Source organism: Denticeps clupeoides, chromosome 10 (assembly GCF_900700375.1).
Source record: "Denticeps clupeoides chromosome 10, fDenClu1.1, whole genome shotgun sequence".
Taxonomy (NCBI): Eukaryota; Metazoa; Chordata; class Actinopteri; order Clupeiformes; family Denticipitidae; genus Denticeps; species Denticeps clupeoides.
In genome coordinates, this window is record NC_041716.1 from 5,685,913 (window position 1) to 5,704,792 (window position 18,880).

Sequence of the window (18,880 nt, forward strand, 5' to 3'; positions counted from 1 at the left end):
CACAGTTGATGTGTACAAAGATATTGAATAGAATTTGTTTCTCCTTCAGAAATTGCATAAATAGTTAAAAGTCACTTTTACAAAATAATGCATGTAGTACGATCATAGGGTGACCATAGCTGTGTGGTGTGTTTTTTTTTTGCATTTCGCATAGGTGCATAACTACTGAATATTTTCTCGAATTAAGGGCATTAGAAAACGAAAAACATTCTGCAAGATAAATCTTTTTTTAGTTTGCTCTTTGTACACGGTTCCTTGACTCTTTTAAAAAGGCGCCTGCACATAGTATCCAACGTCATTAAATCGGCCTCAACATCGAGCTACAGACAGACTACGTTCCCACTGATGAAATGAGCCGTCTTTTGTGCCGCCACAATGTCTCCCCAACGATTTTTCTTACCAGCTGTACCTAAGTGGTACGTCCTTCACGAAACGTCCCGGAGGACACCCCCGCGGTTGATGCGCATTGGTATCGCCCGACGGGGAAGCATGGAGTCGCTGGTTCAGTCCGAAGTTTCGCACCAGGACGGAACCCTCATCTCCTGCCGATAAATGACAATCGAAGTGGAATAACGGCGACGCGCTGCACCAGGTCAACGAAACGTCATGCAGTTTTGGACCGATGTGTTATCTCTGGGTGTTATGCATATTAATTTTTATTTTTGCATGCATGTATGACATGCGTACAGAGATATGGAAGACGTGGAGCGGGACGCGGTCACCGCCGTGTTCGCGCAGTGCAGCGGCTTCCCGACTCCCGTCTCTGCCTCCGTTATCCACCGGACGCCGGCTGCCTCCCGGAGCCGGTACATTTCCATTACAGCAGGTCTTTTTTTATTCGATAGACTATAGAAAATGCTTATTGCATGCATGCATGCATTCATTGATTTACAGCCTGTGTATTATATTTGTTGTTCATGAGCAGACGGGCGACATTTTTTTCCAGTTTGTTTTTTTCCACGACCCTGATCTGTTCCTCAGACTGGAGCCAAGCAGAGCAGAGCCGAGCCGCCCGACTGCGCTTCACTCAGCACTGGACCCTGCTGTGTGACCAGAGGACGCTGGTCCAGAGTCTCCCTGCAGCCCCCTGCACACACACACAGGGAGAGTAAGACCCCACCTCACACACACACACACACACACACACACACAACCAAAGGATGGTGGTCCAGAGTCTACCTGCAGCCCCCTGCACACACACACAGGGAGAGTAAGACCCCACCTCACACACACACACACACACATGCACACACACAACCAAAGGATGGTGGTCCAGAGTCTACCTGCAGCCCCCTGCACACACACAGGCAGTTGGACTTCTGTCTGAACCTGAAACGTGCGACTCTGACTCACCAGGTTGCTGAGCAGGGATTCTCCATCTGGATCCCGCCGGGCCGTCATCAGGGCTACCTGCAGACAGCAGTTTCTGGAGGTGAGGGTAGTGCAGCAGATTTAAATAAGCCCCCGCCTCCACTTTGCAGCATTGTGGGTCTAAACGATGATCTGCCCAGGTGTGGGGCAGCTGTGGACTGGAGAAAAGTCTGGACCTCACCGCCCTGAACAGACATGGAGTCGTGTATGAAGATGGTAAGAGAACTATGCCTGCTGCATGATCGTCTCTCGTAAAAAAAAATTAAAAACCAATCGCTTAATGACCTGTTTGTTTCACTGCAGCAGTTTTTGCCTCTCTGGCCTGGTCGCCGTGTGAGAGGAGGCTGCTGTACGTTGCTGAGAAGTCGTTGGCCGTGGATCCGCCGGCTGTTCCAGTTTCCCCATCCAACGAGCATGGCCAAGCTAGTCTGCACAGAGATGAGGAGTATGGTGAGAAGGTATCCTCGGCACCATCTTTTCTCACTAAGTACTTGTACTCAACAAAAAAAGGTGAAATAACCGAAAACATGTTTTATATTCTAGTTTCTTCAAAATAGCCACCCTTTGCTCTGATTACTGCTTTGCACACTCTTGGCATTCTCTCGATGAGCTTCAAGAGGTCGTCACCTGAAATGCTTTTCCAACATTTACATACATTTACAGCATTTATCAGACACCCTTATCCAGAGCAACTTACAATCAGTATTAACAGGGACAGTCCCCCCCCTGGAGCAACTTAGGGTTAAGTATATTGCTCAGGGACATAATGGTAGTAACCTGGGTCTTCTGGTTCATAGGCAATTGTGTTACCCACTAGGCTACTACTACCATCCTACCAACCTCTGGAGTTCCCAGAGGTGTTTAGCACTTCACTCTGCGGTCCAGCTCACCCCAAACCATCTCGATTGGGTTCAGGTCCGGTGACTGTGGAGGCCAGGTCTCATAACTCCACATGTGTTCATTCATAGTTTTGATGCCTTCAGTGAGAATCTATGAATGTAAATGGTCATGAAAATAAAGAAAACATATTGAATGAGAAGTTGTGTCCAAACTTTTGGCCTGTACTGTATGTACTTATTTGTGTGTGTGAGAGACTTTGGTGAAACTTGGGGAAACTGCATTGATCTCGGTCCTAATAACCCCTGTGTTTTTAGGTGAAAAGTGAGTACGTAGAGGACTGGGGCGAGGGCTTTACTGGAATGAGCGCCCCCGTTTTGTTCGTGGCAGACCTGGCTAAGGGAGAGGTGTCTATGGTAAAGGGGGTTCCTTCCCATGTCAGCCCTGCTCAGGTAACCAAAAAACGGTCACTCTGGAAATGTCTCTATACATCATGAACATATCCAGAATGTTTATTCTTATCGTGGCCTAGGCCCTGTGGGCACCAGATGGTGGCGTCGTCTTTGTCGGCTGGTGGAAGGAGCCGTTCAGACTGGGCCTGAAGTTCTGCTCCAATCGCAGGTGAGGGCGGGGCCAGACCTTCGAGTGTAAACAGACACACACAGATCTAATACAGGCAGGCTGAGCAGGATGCTTTCAGCACTGTGTGTCCAACTCTAGGTCAGCACTATTTCACCTGGATCTGCGTGGGAATTGTGGTGAGTATGCAACACAGCGTGTTTGTGTGTGTGTTCGTGTTCACGTACGGCACATACGCAGCACTTAAGGCTAACTCTTCCTCTTTTTCATTCTTCATTCTGTCTCCTAACCAGCATGACCTGAGCGATTGAACTCCACACTCATTCCATTTGTAAAGACACATGTTCAGATGGGCGTGCTTTTGGTCTTGAATGCTAAACAAGGGGTTGGATGAATTGGATGGTATGAACTATAGCTGCACGATTAATCTAATCGCAATCGTAATCGCGATGTCAGTCTGTGCGATTACATGAAGGCAAAAAGCTGCGATTTAAATGATTAGTACATGACTTGAATCGGCAACATATCACTCATTCTCTCAAAGTTTGAGAGCTGACTGAAGTCTCTCAAATTCAACATATACATGTCTATGGAGAGAAGTGCATAAAAATGCCTCACTCTTGTGCTGCTTGGGGCTGTACAAACCGCTGTACGCTCCAAACCAGATCCCGGGGGATTACATTTCATAGGTAAGGCTGGACAATTGTTTTGAATATATTTGGCCATTATAAAATCATGTTTTATAAGTCTTAACCTTAGCTAAGCTAGCGAAGCTATGCATTCCTGTGTTCAAGTCAGCCTCCAAACAACGTTTTGGCTAAACGTAGGCATTAACTATTTAGACTGTTCTTAGCTGTTTAGTTAACTTTTCTCAAACTTTGAAGGTTTCCTAAAGAAATTCACCTCAGTTTACAAATCTTAATCTTAGCTAAGCAAGCAAAGCTATGCATTCCTGTGTTCAAGTCAGCCTCCAAACAACGTTTTGGTTAAACGTAAGAACTATAATACGGGATTTTATAATGACCAAATATAATCAAAACAGTTGTTTAGCCTTACCAGGGTTTGTAGTTCGACAGTAATGTAAAAGAGTTTATGTGATTATTTTTATTTTGTAGAATATTGTATTTTGAAAGCACTGGGCATTTCAGGTTGTTATAAGTAGTTTGTATGTTTCACTTTGAAATTAAACATTTCACTATTAGTATGCGACTTTTCATTGATATACAAGCAAGTGTCCTTTATCACATCGCAATCGCATATCGCAATATTGATCTCAATAATCGCAATATGTCTTTTTCCCCAAATCGTGCAGCCCTAGAAAAAATTATTAAATTATTAAGAGTGAATTATTGAAATACGCATTTTTCAAGGCTGGAAGGAAACCCAGGGTGCTGCACACAGAGAGAACTCTTCCATATGATCCAGATCATTTGTGTCCTGCCTGTATGTCTGTCTTTCTGTCTGTGTGGGTAGGTTGTACGTATGTGTGTGTGGTGCTAACGCTCTCTTCCTCCTCCGACTCCTGCACCATGTCCACAGACTGTCTGTGCTTCTGTGTCTGTGTGCATACATGCCAATGTGTAAACTGCGCTAACTTTCTTTTTGCTGAGACCCGTTGGCTACTAGTTTGTGTTTGTATTTGTATTTTTTTTTTATTTCCTGTATGCCCAGAGTAGCATATTATGAGTAGTGTACGGTGTATACGTTGTTCTAATTCTCGCTCATCTCTCCTTATCCCGCCTCAGAACCCTTGACTGCAGACAATGTGAGCGTGTCGTCTCCGCGCCTGAGTCCGGATGGCCGCTGGCTGATATACACGCAAGGACGCGTGTTTGGACCTCACAACCAGTGCCGCAGCCTACATCAGGTGAGTGCACGCAGACACCAGGAATAAATCTCGGCCTGTTCTACAATCTATGAATTCTGACCTCTGTCCCTTTTACACTCATAGTATGAGTGGGAGACCAGGAGGACGTCTGTGCTGCTGGACGTGGTGAAGAGGTCGCAGAAAGGTAGACGCTCGTTCTTTGGTACTATACATATCAGTTCATAATGTGGCTGTGTGTGTGTGTGTGTGTGTTTCAGGAGAGTTTGCGGGGTTGTATGAGAGCCTGCCTTTGTGCTGCTGGTCCTCAGATAGCCAGAGAATCATTTTCAGCAGTGATTACCAAAACCAGAAGGTACGCGCAGACTGTGTAAAATAATGCTTTATTTAAGCATCAAGAGATTGAATCAAATCATTTCTTCCTTTCAGGGTATCTTTGTGTTGGATAGAAGAACTAAGCAAGTGAGAATTATCTCTGATGGTGAGTATAGAATTCTGTATGTTTTAATAAAAAAAAAAAAAAAAAAAAAAAATTCCAGAACTGTGGGTGTGTTAAACTTAGATTCAGAATTCAGCTGCTGGAAGCTTCTGCTTGTCCATGAAGACCTGCTGGTGGTCTGTTGCTCTTCCCCCCAGCAACCTCCCTGCCTGGTACATTTACTGGCATAACCGTAGTGCACATTGCATAAACTAAACAACCTACAGCACATGTATCTGGACTGAAATTGATGAATTGGCCCTAATGTGTTTATGTACATGTGAAGAGGGTGGGTCTCCTGCCTCCAGCTGGTGGGGAAGTGGCCGTGTCCTGGCTGACTCTGAATGACCTCTCGTTGACCTTTGAGTTTGAGTGGAAGGACATGGAGATCAGTCCTGCACCTGATGAGGAGAATCCTGAATTCTGTGAGTTGGATGCACATGCATACCTATTTGGGGTGCTAAGGTACAGGTATCCAATGGCATCGAGCCATACCTTGGTTTTTTACCATGGTTTCCATTCATTTTAGTACATGTTTTGCATGCAACGAGAATAATATGCAGGTTATTTTCTTGTGTTTATCTGAAGTGCCACATTAAGTTTTGCCATGGTTTTGAACACATGTGAAATGCACCTTTAAGACAAGCTGTGTTTTGTGGAGGGGCGGAGCTATCCCGCCCAGACAGTGTTGGCCTAGCGGGGTAAGGAAGCGGACCCGTAATCAGAATGTTTCCGGTTCGAATCCCGATCCGCCAAGGTGCCACTGAGGTGCCACTGAGCAAAGCACAGTGCCCACTGCTCACTCAGAGTGATGGGTTAAATGCAAAGGACAAATTTCACTGTGTGCCCTGTGTGCTGTGCTGCTGTATATCACAAGTAACAATCACTTCACTTCAGACTTCTCTGCCCAGAGGTTTTCTTTAGTTTTAGTTTAGAATTGCACTTTTTGCTGAGAGGGGGAGAGTGGATGGAAGCATAACAGTGATTGGACATTATCTCATAGGGAGGACTTTTGCCTGAACTGTTGCACCCCTAATACTGTTGTCCCTAAAGCACTAAAATGACAGTGGTCTCCCTCTGTGTCTCTATGTAGCTGGCCTGAATTTTGGGGCAGTGTTAGTGAAACCTCGCGGCCTTCATTCAGGACGGAAGCTTCCTTTGGTTGTCTTCATCCATGGTAAGATCAAGTTGAAATTGAATTAAGTCTTTTATAATCAGTGCTTACTTTATTTCAGAGGCTGCATTGGCCCACATATAAGACGTGTTGAATAGTGGTGTCTTGTTCGGGGTCTGGATGAAAGGGAATAACAACAGATGAGTGTAGTGAGTGTTTTCAGTGAGCCGGCCATCAATAGTGCCAGATTGGTAGAAATAAGTTTATTTATAATAATCTATGTTACTGGACCACTACTCCAAAAAAAAAGGCAGATTATCAGACAGTATTAGATGGTTTATTTGTTTATTTGTTGATATTCATGATAATATCAAGGTATTTAATTTATTTCATTATTATCCCCCCCACCGTATTTACTGTCAGAAATGTTTACCATCAGGTGGGCCACACTCTCAGTTCTGTGCTGAGTGGAACGCCTCTGTAGCAGCTTTCTGCAGACTGGGCTTTGCTGTGCTCATGGGTAAAACAAATATCAATGTACGCTTCTATAGTCTGGCTCTAATAGCGATGATGTTCAATTGTAAATGCTTTTGTGTGTTGTGTTGCTGCGCTCTGAATAGTCAACTTCCGTGGTTCCACTGGTTTCGGCCAGGACAGCATCCTATCTCTGATTGGGAACATTGGATGCCAGGATGTCAAAGATGTACATGTAGGGACCCCCCGTCTCTCTTGCGCTTATGATCTAACCAAAGTTCTGTCTTACTGGAAGTGAAATCATGAATGATGTATTTTTTTTCCCCCTAGAGGGCTGTACTGTGTGCATTGCAGAGTGATACGAGCCTTGACCCCAACCGTGTGGTGGTGACTGGTGGGTCCCATGGTGGGTTCTTGTCATGCCATTTGCTTGGTCAGTATCCAGACTTCTACAGAGCGTGTGCAGCACGGAACCCTGTTATCAATGCAGCGACGCTGCTCAGCACCAGTGACATTGTTGACTGGTGAGTGCAAATACACCAGCACTCAAACATAAAAAATGAACATATACTTTAAATTCATACACATGCACATGCTCAACAGTTCAGTTAAATCACTATTATAATACTTCAGTCCCGTTTATTTGTTCTTTTTGTATTTTTATTTGCTCTTTGTGTGTTCTTCAGCTTAAGAGTAGGTTTGGTGTCTGAATCATTAATCAGAAAATTTTCTGATTATTTCTGATTTTCAGATCTTACTAATGAATGCATTTTCAAATTAGTGTCAAATAAGGGAGCACCACTAGATGGCACTAACAAGTTTTTTCATACCTTGTGGCGCTCAACAGATTATTCCTGACTGCATTTGAAAATTGCCTAATAAACATATATTGATGAGATAACATGCTGTTCACTGAATATCTTTATCTTTTGACGTCCCTTCTTCATATAATATGTGAAGACAGTCTGAATATGATATTTCCCACATCAGGATATGAATCATAAATCCTGTATGTACTCTGAAGACCATGGCTGTAAATCGACAATAACTGTTTGTGTTTTAGGCGATACACATCTGTAGGTCTGGAATACTCATTTGACCGCCTTCCCACTCCAGAAGCTCTGACTTCCATGTTACAGAGATCCCCTATCACGCGAGTGGCACAGGTATTCATATACACAAACACGCTGTGCTGATGATCACGCGTCTTGGTATTAAAATGGGCCTTTTCCTTCTCATAGTGCTTTATTCTTTGTCACACATTATTAAATCATGCTATGGGAGACACATGCACACTTCGTTCTGTGATCAATTTAACATGTTTTTGTCTTACTTGTGTATGTGTATGTATATGTGTGTGTGTGTGTGTGTGTAGATGCAGGCTCCAGTACTGTTGATGTTAGGCGCTAAGGACAGAAGAGTATCTCCCCATCAGGACTGGAGCTGTACAGAGCCTGAAGAGCCGAGGCACCACCGTTAGGTCAGAGCTGGAACTTCTACTTCAGTCTGTCCTCTCCAGGTCACACATACTACCCTAATGTTTTCTGCTTCTGTTCACTGATGATCGCTCACTTCACTGCAGTGTTTGTGCGTTTGCAGGTTACTGTGGTACGCAGGAGGACGGTCACTCGCTCTCCAGAGTGGACACCCAAGCTGACTGCTTCCTCAACATGTTCATGTGGTTCCAGCGGGCCTTGCAGATGCACTCACTCTCGTAGCCTCTGTCCCTTTCTCTTGAGACTCCTCATTTTTTATAGTTCTTACAGTTTCTATTTCTTTTACATAAGCCACTGACAAATAAAGGGACACAGATTAGGACACAGAGAGAAGCATGTCTGTTTTTTTTTGTGTGTGTGTTTATTTCAATCTCTGAAAAACCACAAACCCTCCCTGACAATCGTTTCAATTAGTTTAATCCAAAACAGAATATATATAAAACATCATATTAAAAAAAAGGTCAAAATTATTATAGATTCACAAGCCCAGTAATGAGAGAGCAGCTCCCCACCGCCGGGAGAGGGGTGAATATTTGGTAAAAAGCTGGGTATACAGCCAGCAGATAGGGACAAGCAGGAAAGCCTGATGTTTCTATGGAGAGTTCTTATTGCGACGCCAATTTAGCAAATTTAAAGATGAGGTAAAACTTAATAAAGGATACTTCATAAAACAATGCATTTATTATGCTAACATGCCATAACAAAATGTAAACATTTCTATGAATAAGCATTAAGAAGTCCCAACTCATTACAAACTGGCAGTGGTCCCAATACCAAAAGCCCCTTGGTAATAATAACAGTCCCAAGCAAACAGGAGTGAAGGCAAGTAAGAAATGTTATATATAAAAGTTGTGTATTTGGTATCAATATTACTTGGGTGTGTGTATGAGGAGATGCAAAGTAGCCCATCAAACAGGTGAGGGAAGATTATATAAAGCTGGGCTGGGCTATGGGTGTCAGGACAGGTGCATTGTGGTAAATACAGAGCTGAGAAGAGGCTGTCTAATGAGCGTAAAATTGCCTGGTGCTTCAACCTTAATGACCCCAACACGTCAGCAGCACCCAGGTTCTTCTCATGTCTTTATACGTGACAATAGGGTTGTTATATTGCAGCTGCATCCAGATGCTACAGGCTGGTCGACTTTGAGGAACATGGTTGGGAACCTGTGAGAGACACAGACCAAAGATGGCCCAAGTGTCACTGTGGAAGACAAAAAAAAATCCCCCCAATCTAACCAGTAAGACTCAGCTGTGTTTTAATAGTGCTGTTGCATATAGAGAAGGTTTCCCGGTCCTGCTGTTCTGAAAATGAAGGAAAGTGCTAACACGTAGCCCTTTATGTAAACAAGCAAATAAAAAGGTTGATCCAGTTCTTAAAAAGTGTTTAAAAAAAAAAAAAAACTGTATAAAGTCGTACATAATTATGTTAGTGTGTGTGTGTGTGTGTTCAGAGGGGTTCAGCTAAGTCCCGGCCAGACGTCTCAGCCCAGAGGCTCTTACAAGGCCGTGTTCACCATCATGCCATAGGCCTTGTACAGCTGATTCAACAGGTCTTCTTTCTCCTTCTCCGGTAAGAAGCTGGATTTCGCCGCATTGATGTTCTGTGGGAAAAGCACACACGAGTTTGGTATTTCACACTCTGTGTGCCGATGCTTTGCTTTCAGCGCCGCCAGCATATGGGCCGTGTCTTTTACAGGAAATCTTACCAGTTTCTTGAAGTCGTCTACGGTGAAGCCCATAAACTTTTGTGCGACTGCATAGTCATCATTCACGGTGTTGTTCAAGATGACCGGGTCATCGGTATTCAGTGAGAGGTTGGCATTGTCTTGCTTAAACCTGCAGATAGTTTCTGCTGAATTTTCTGAATACCAATGCCTTTTTTTTTTTATCAGAGAAGCAATCAGCATAGTGACAGCAGATTTGCAGACGATTAATAAAAATCCAGACTCACTTGATGATTGCACTCTTTTTGAAATCTGCACAACATGCTCCTGTTATTCTGCTTGAAATCGGACACATCTGCAGAACAAAACACATAAAAAACAAACTTATTGTAACTGTAAACTGTACATTGTTTTGGTCTATTTTATACAATAACATATAAAATATATGTGTGTTTAACAGTTGTTTAAATTGTAAAATTGTACATATTGAAATACATCTACTGTGCAACACTAAGCTGCTGCATTGTGCCAGTACACTAGGGAGCAGTGTTGCCTTAAACATAAAACTTTTTGAGTTGCCTTCACCTCTGGAAAACCCCAGTCTTAAAGTTCTCTACTCCGCACTGCTGCAGTGGCTTTGCATTATTAATAAAAACTGAATAACAGTGGCAGCATAATTTTTTTAAAATCCAGACTCAAGACATTAAATATATATTATATAATGTCTTACATTTAATTATTAGACATTATTATATAAGACATTGATGTATATTGTTTATGACATTTGTTATATAAATAACAATGCCAAGCGAAACCATGGAGGAACAAACTAGCTGCATGAAATGTGTTTAATTTCCTCCAGAAGAGCTAGCAGTGGACATCTGCCCCAACTGCATCAGAACAAGAACCTGAGATGGGACGTCGCATGACCAAAGGAACCGGATCACAATGACCAGACAGTGACCTCACCTCAAAATGCATATTCATATCCAGCAGCTTGCGGTAGTAGACCGGATCTTCCAGGGTGCGGTACCCATGTCCAATACGTTCAGCTTTAAAAACCTCCACCGCCTGATGAGGAAATGTATATGTATAAATTCATATATAAATTCATTCATTCATATATTTATATATAATATGTGCATGTGTGTATATAATATACACACACATTATTCATTTTCCATATATAAACACACACACACACACACATATATATTTGTGTTGTGTGTGGAGGGAAAACACACTGCTTACAAATGTGCCTGTTTTTTGGCTATGTTGGCTTCTATTGAACAAATCCTTACATTTTGAGTAATAGCCTCTCTAGGGGAATTAGTCATGTGACCTGAAGATGTATGTATCCTACAGGGCTGTAAATGGAACTGCACCCTCCTATATCAATACAATACTACCTAGCTACACTCCTGCATGCTCTCTCAGATCGGCAAATGAAATGAGACTGAAAATTCCATCTTCACGGGGTTCATCAACTCTATTCTCCGTTGTTGTCCCTGGCTGGTGGAACAACCTGCCCTCCTCCATACGACTAGCCGAGACTACCACCACCTTTAAGAAGCAGGTGAAAACCCGCTTATTAAAAAAGTATTTCAGACAAATCTAACACTTACACACACACATGCGTATTTTTTCTTCGTCTAGCACTTAACAATCTCTAGGCCTTATCAGGGCTCTTAGTTTTGTAAACTCAAAATTCTATAGAAATCGAACGAGAATTGCTGGTGTAAGTCGCTTTGGATAAAAGCGTCTGCAAAATAAAGTAAAGTAAAGTAAAATGTATGAACCCAGAGGCCTTTAGATCAAAGAGCATGTGGAAATCTGGCAATCTGTATGATAAAAAAGCCTGTTTTGGCTGAAGAAAATTGAATGTTCTTTACATATTTAACATTTTATTGCAATATTTCCACGTTTGAAATATTACTTTTCCCTACTGTGTCCATGAAACTACATATATAGTTTTGCATTAAACACATAAGTAAATCTCCGAGATTATTATACTTGATATGAATCATATAAAACGAAATACGAAATACCTGAATGTAGAATATATACAATGTGACTGTATGTGGAGAGGTAATATAAACTGTGCAGGTAAATTACTTGCAAAAAATAATTTTTTTTAAAACTTTTTTTTCTTTTCGCTGAGTCAATGAGTTTGAATCCTTGACTTGGGTACCTCGATCAAAGCATCCGTGAGATGGGCTGGATCACCGCAGAATACTTTCAGAGGTGTAGTGTAGTCCATGCCTCTACAGGACAGGTTTCGGTTGGCAATTACAGGCAAAGATACTCGACATTGGGCGGGTGCTCATAACTTTATGGCTGATTGATCATCTAACAATGTTTGGAATGAAAACTCTTATTTACATTTATGGTATTTGTCAGACGCCCTTATCCAGTGTGACTTACAATCTGTAGTTACAGGGAGAGTCCTCCTGGAGACACTCTGCTCAGGGACACCCCACTTATTACAAGTAGGGTTAGAACCAGTGGTCTTTGGGTTACCCACTAGGCTACTACCACCCTTACTACCAACCCTCAGTTGTTCATAAACTGGAGCCTCCGGTGTGCTGCACATTCACCTCTTTCACCACCGAAGGGGGGCCAACTTCACAGGCGTGGACAGTTCTGTGGATCCCAGACCTCACTGCTTCCTGTAAACATCCAATAAACATCATCTATTAAAACACAGATCCACACACATGTTTTTATCCAGGAGGTGCATCTCTTGCTTCTATGGACTGTTTTTAACTGCTAATTTCAATATCATCAAAAACAAAATTATGTAAAATGGGAATACATAGATGTTTGTGTCAGACAGATTATTATTTCAGCCCAAAAATGCATACAAAACTGGTAAACTAACACAGATAAATATTTAACTGGCAAGAATGCTGTGTACTCATCAATTACCCATTCTCAACAAGCAATTTTACAGAAATATCGAATTTTAAAATGCTCAATCTGGCAACTCCACACGATGAACACAGTTAGACCCTTTTTGTAACAAAAGTCTGATGTTAAAGCAACATTGTGCTGAATTCTATGGAATAAAGTGAAAAACAGATGTTGCCATAATGTCACTGTTAACAAGCCAAGCTCCATGTGTCTTTTCTGCATGATCCCTTCAGAAAGGAATGTTTCTGTAAACTCTCAAGCATCAGATGAATCTCCTCCTTCTTGTGCTGCTTTTGGTTCCAGTTTAAGATGGAACAGATGTTGCTGCTGCATTTTTACAAATGCTTGCAAACGTCAACAGGCTTTAAAAAACATGACCTTGAGTATTACTGCGGTCCACTTCTAATAAACAGGGTTGTAGATAAGCAATTGGTTTATGACCCTAAATTAAGGCTTCGGTTATCATTTGCTGACCTTTGATACCTTTATTTAGGCAGCAAATATAACACAGAAATCTTGATATGAGGAAAAGAAACCCCACCCTTTTGCGTCTGTTTTGTTAGATAGCAGCAATGCTTACCATGGTAAACATGGTAATGTTCTCCTTTACGTCTCACCATGTGGACCGGGAGGCCAGAATCTCACCTCATATGCTTTCTGGTGAACGGGGGTCTCACAGGTGAGGGACTCGTCTCCAGCCAGATCTATGGCCACCACTCCATCGAACGGTACTTCTTACACAGCTCCACCACACCCATAGACCCAGTCTGCACACACGTTACAAAACACCAAGTCAGGCGAGAGCGCAGCAAAGACGGGCCTGAGCGGATGAAGGGTTTTCTATACCAGCGCTCACATTGCAAGGGTTTACACTTGGGCATTTATCACAAAGAATGCTGCGGCCCATTAACAGGTCTGATGGCTTCCTCAGGTAATAATGCTCAACTGGGAATCTTTCACTGCGTCAGCATCTTTTACACATGATCAGCCTCCCCCTTAGCATTTTTACGGCATGTATGATAAGGGTTACATAAGCCACTTTAGGTAACAGCTGAAAAAAACAGGTTGTAAACCGCCTCGCTCAAAACGTAAACCGTGTTAGATTTTGCAGCCAAGTTTTACAGGCCCTGATTTCTTCTGAAACCACTTTACGTAACCGGAGCCCTTGTGCGAAGCCTGTGCAGAGCTCTTATGTGACACACTTGAGACTAATGGAGTGCTTTTGTTTCTGGTGAAGGGATAGCAAGGTGTGGTGGAGTAGCATGAAACAATGCCTTTAATCAGCTGTAAAGGCATCCTGAGGAACTTCCGCACACTAAACCTTACGGCAATCTCACATCACCACAAGACCAGCTGTCTTCCAACAATCCAGATTCCTCTGCACATCCTGTTAGTGAAGACCAGGGATTTGCAGATGATGCTATGGGATGCTTTGGTGCAAGAACATTGCAAACTGAGACAAAAAGCTCATGGAAGCTCTTGTTAGAGACCCTTGTGGGACAAGGACAAACAGACTGCACAAAAACATAACAAATGGGGTGATGCATTACTTGGCTGATGGCGCATGCAGCAGAGAATGACCTGGCTTTAATCTTGAAGACCTTCCTCCCTCACGCAAGCCTTCATTCACTAGCTGGACCACATCGTCCGGAGTCACGTCTCCTCTGAGAGACAATGGAGGAGAGTGATTACATGACAAAATCCATAATCATGATATTCAAGATATTGAATGGTTGTGAATTTGTGCAAAAATTATTGTAATATATTGAGGATCGGGGCACCATCCTAACACTCACGCTTCCTGATTCCAGGGCATAGGATCCACGTGCTGTTGGCTAGTAAGTGTGGGCTGTACCTCACCTTCCACATAAGCCACCCCCTCTTTGCTTTGTCCTCAACAAACTCATAGGCTATCCTCTAATGGCTTTGCGGTCCCCCCTGCCAGGTGACACATGCAAAAATACAAAAAAACGTAAATTCATGTGTAATACATGTGTCATCTTTGAGCTGGGAGGCACATATGAAATATTTAGAAAATCAAGAGAAGGATTAAGAGAAAAAAAGAACAGCACCTGCATGGTCAAATTTTTTTCTATTTATTTAATCTTTCATTTAGTGCTCATATGATTCCAAGGCCCTTCGGGGGTATTTTTCAGCTAAAATAGCTGACTTATTGCAATGTGTCTTGGAGGCAATAGAAAAAAATGATCTCTGTTGACAGATAATTCATGCTGACAGACAGCCACGTCACTTCCGAATTCTTCAGTTCGGTTTGGGTGAATATAAAATCCCAGCAGTGTCTTCTATCTTTTCCAGGCTTTCCAAAGAAACCTTAGACAATACACTGCATTATTTAAGGGGGTGTTTGCTGAATCTGGATGTGTTCGTTGAAGTTAGTATGCCGGTTGTATTTCTCTGTAGTTCTGAGGCGTTACTATGGAACCAAAACAGATATCGATCAACTGGATCCTAGCCAATACCATTATTGGCCAAATTTGCTGAAAGATTATGAGGATTATAAGGTCACACAGAATTCACAGAGGTCAATAGAATCGGCTTTATTTGCTTAAATCGCATGTTTAAAGTACCTAGGTTTTAATATTTTTTTACTATTTATAAAAGTTCTCATGGGGGCCTGATATGGACTGCTCTGCTCTGTATTACTGCTTCACATGTGTTTTTTTTCCACAGGAAAAAAACTTCAAGGCTATGACATTAATCCTCCGATGCATTGCTGGTTCCTGAAAGCTGACTCTCCAGAGTCAAGACACATTTCATGATGGTGGCACAGTGGCACCTGATCAAGCCTTGATGTGTCCTTGGTGCATGGCCTGCATTTAAACTTGGCACCCTGGGGACTGGTGAAGAAGGAGAAAGGGAATGGGGGTGGGGGGACTGGAAAAAAGGAAACAGGAACACTGTGATAGCTCTTATGTAATAATTGCAGTGCACAAACACTGAAAAAAGCTATATTAGATTTTTTGGTAGATTTTCGCAACATATTTGTCTACAAAGCATTATTTCCACATTGGACATTGAGACCTATCTTCCTGCCCAGGACACCTGATCCAGGACAAGACGCAGGGTCTCAAAAAGGAGAAATTGGGAAAAACAGCTTTAAAAGGACAAGACAATAAACACACTGGTACTAAATGATTAAAGAGCATTTGCATGCATGTCTTGTCCCTCCCTCATTTCTCTCCTGTCCAGGCCCCATGCCTGGCACAATTTTATGCTTTGCCTGCAACTTCATGCACATGTGAAGCTCTAACAGGAGCTAAGCAAGTTCTTACAGGTCCCCACTAGCCTGAGATGCTGATATGTTCTAAAGCCAGTGATGAATGTCAGACTTTACTGTGAGGAGCGATCAGTAAAGCGCAACTGTGAATGAGTAAGGTTAGTTTTAATCAAGGGAGGTTTCCTTTCACCATTACTGTAATGGAGGAGAGAAGCAGCGTCTGCTAAATTACCTGCTGTATTTTGGGAGGTAATATTCGGGAGATAATATGTGCATTCAAAATAATAATAAAGCACTACATTGGTCATCTAAATATTGTGCAAATATCAATTATATAGCATTTAATACAGCAGTCAAATGTGTTTGCACATATAATCTGTGAAAAATGGTAAAGAGTTGTGTTGGGTACTGATGGTTCCGATGCACTCAGTCTCCTTCTATAACCATCAAATCTTCAAGGAGCAGAATACAAAATCTTTAATCAAGACTTCATAAAATAATAACATAATGATACACCCATGGTCCTCCAACACAAATATAATGCTTAGGATAAAGATCTGATCGGGAATCATAGCTGTGATCATGGATATGTGAGGATTCCCATGCGACCCCATAGCAGTGCAACACCAGAAGCAGCCAAAGCGTCTCCTCATCATAAACTTTTGTGTGTTTGTTTGCTTACGCAATGACTGGCATGAAAAGGGAAAATTTGCTGAGGAAGTCTGTGAGACATGAAGGCTCCTGTAAGGTACAGAGGCACTGCAGTTCTTCCACGTTCTTCAATGGTAGTGCGATTCCCCGTTGCCTATAATACACAGAGACTCATTAAAAGAGGTGCAGCAATCTGCCAAAAGCATCCAGTCAGGATACATTATTCTGTTATGACTGGGTGTTATGTCTACTCTACATGCTCTTATAATTTACTTTCCCACACAGCTCACTTACTTGGCCACTTCAAAAATGGTCTTCACTCTCATAGCTCCATCCAAGTGTACATGCAGCTCCACCTATGAGAAAAGAAAATGACACACTTAAGACTAGGAACTCCCCAAGCCTGACTCATCTTTTAACCCGCCAGCAAGCAATGTGAGTCAGTTCTCCTTGTTTTGTTTCAACCACCTCTAGATAATGCAAGCCACAAAAATGAAGGCAGAATATTTTTGGTACATGCCTTTTTACTATTAAAGGTCCCATGACATTATTTCTTTTTTGCTTTTATATTGGTCTTTGTGGTCCCCAAATTCTGTATCTGAAATCGCTTTCTGAAATTCACCCGTGGTTCTCTGGGCGTGAAAAATGGGAGGTAACCTTTCCCCTTATGATGGCCAAATTCCAGATTCCAGGTCTGAGCTGCCGCTCTCTGAACGGCAAAGAAGACTGGCCAAGGCACTGTTTGCACCTTCCTATCAGACAGGCTAGGGGAACATATTAATGTTAAATCATCTCACAAAGTGAAATTTTCATGTCAAAGGCATTACGAGTGATATGACAAAGTCTAGAGCGCCCATTCACTTGCAAGTAGTTTGTAATTTATACAACGCTTTTGAGACACGCTCCATAAGTCTAAGATGATCCAAAAGAGGGCCTTTACAAATCTAAAACTAAACCATTATACACTTGATGTTACGGCATTTATCAGACGCCCTTATCAAGCGTGGCTTACAAGTAGTAGTTATTGGGACAGTCCCCATTTAGCAACTCAGGTTTAAGTGTCTTGCTCAAGGACACAATGGTAGTAAGTGGGAGTGTGTTACCCAGTAGGCTACTTCCACCACCACATCAACAATGCCAATGCGTTATTGGGTAGGAATATTTAGAGTTAAGTTAACCCTCAGTTTTCAACAACAGTCTAGCAACGTGTAGGCGAGTTTCTCCCAACAGACTTCGACAATTTCCTGACAAAATACTATCACACTGCTCCTTTAACTAAAGGCCGTCTTTAGCAAAAACAGTAAAGACACATCCTGCACAGCGAAACCAGTGCTGGTGAGATGACCCAGTTGGCGCCCATCCCCAATCTGCATGACTGAGCAACAAATGCAGTGGCCAGGAATGGGATCGGATTCAGGGAATGCCAGAGAGCCATGCTCCAGTGATGGGAGCCTTGAGTTACTCCAACAAATGACACGCTAAATCATCATCATATGACCCTCTGACAACCCTGCCCGACTTTTGGATCAGCACCATCTAACTGCACCCTGTAAACAAGCAGTCACCTACAGGGGCCACTGAAGACCTTGCATCACATGGCGAGACACCACAGTAAAGACCTGAAATCTGGCACTCCTATGATCTTATTTAGAAAGGTTTGTACATGCAAATTTCATTTGTCCATCCAATTTGATAGGTTGCTATTACTATTATACAAAAGCACATTAATAATGTAGAAATATACATATACACATGGTGGGGAAATTCAGTATGCAAATTAAAACTAGTAATTAATATCTAAAGAGAAAAGAAGAAAACCTTGGTATGTGTACAAAATTCTGTAATGCCCAGGTGCCACTGGGTGAGAACCCAGCCACGCCTGTTAACCTGATAATTGGGTCCTGATCACTCGAACTGATCAAGTGGCAGCTGTGAGGACCCAATTTTATTATACCCAATTTATATGTGAGAAGGCAGGAACCACTAGTCGCCCCTGCATTGACGTTTACTCACCTTTCGAAAAAAGGTCCTGACGGTGAAGTCACATGCTACGTGGTTTTTGTGTTAATTCCTTTGTGGTTTCCTCATGCGGTGTTCATTTCTCTTAAAGTAAACATGATTTACCTTATACTGTTGATAATTTGCGCATCTTTATTCCCTCAACCTTGTGGCATGACAAATTCAACGATTTAACAATAAACAATGGCTTAAGGTAGGAACTGCTTTACTGGACTGAACTG

The 18,880-nt window shown here is 42.4% G+C and overlaps 1 protein-coding gene and 1 pseudogene across 1 annotated transcript; one reads left to right on the plus strand and one right to left on the minus strand.

Annotated features, from left to right (window-relative positions):
• The first annotated feature begins 473 nt into the window (after positions 1-473).
• Positions 474-8,396, plus strand: LOC114798016 (acylamino-acid-releasing enzyme-like). Its single transcript, XM_028993372.1, is given in 23 exon segments — positions 474-592; positions 690-826; positions 982-1,108; positions 1,357-1,432; positions 1,512-1,587; positions 1,675-1,829; positions 2,526-2,660; positions 2,741-2,829; positions 2,929-2,966; positions 4,533-4,654; positions 4,739-4,799; positions 4,873-4,967; positions 5,042-5,093; positions 5,175-5,263; positions 5,377-5,515; positions 6,184-6,267; positions 6,644-6,724; positions 6,825-6,913; positions 7,009-7,202; positions 7,742-7,844; positions 8,054-8,108; positions 8,111-8,158; positions 8,278-8,396. Coding segments are annotated over 22 exon segments (2,160 nt in total). The 5' UTR covers positions 474-592; positions 690-693.
• A 178-nt stretch (positions 8,397-8,574) lies between these two features.
• On the minus strand, positions 8,575-18,000 carry LOC114798017 (adenosine deaminase-like; annotated as a pseudogene).
• Between the last annotated feature and the right edge of the window lie 880 nt (positions 18,001-18,880).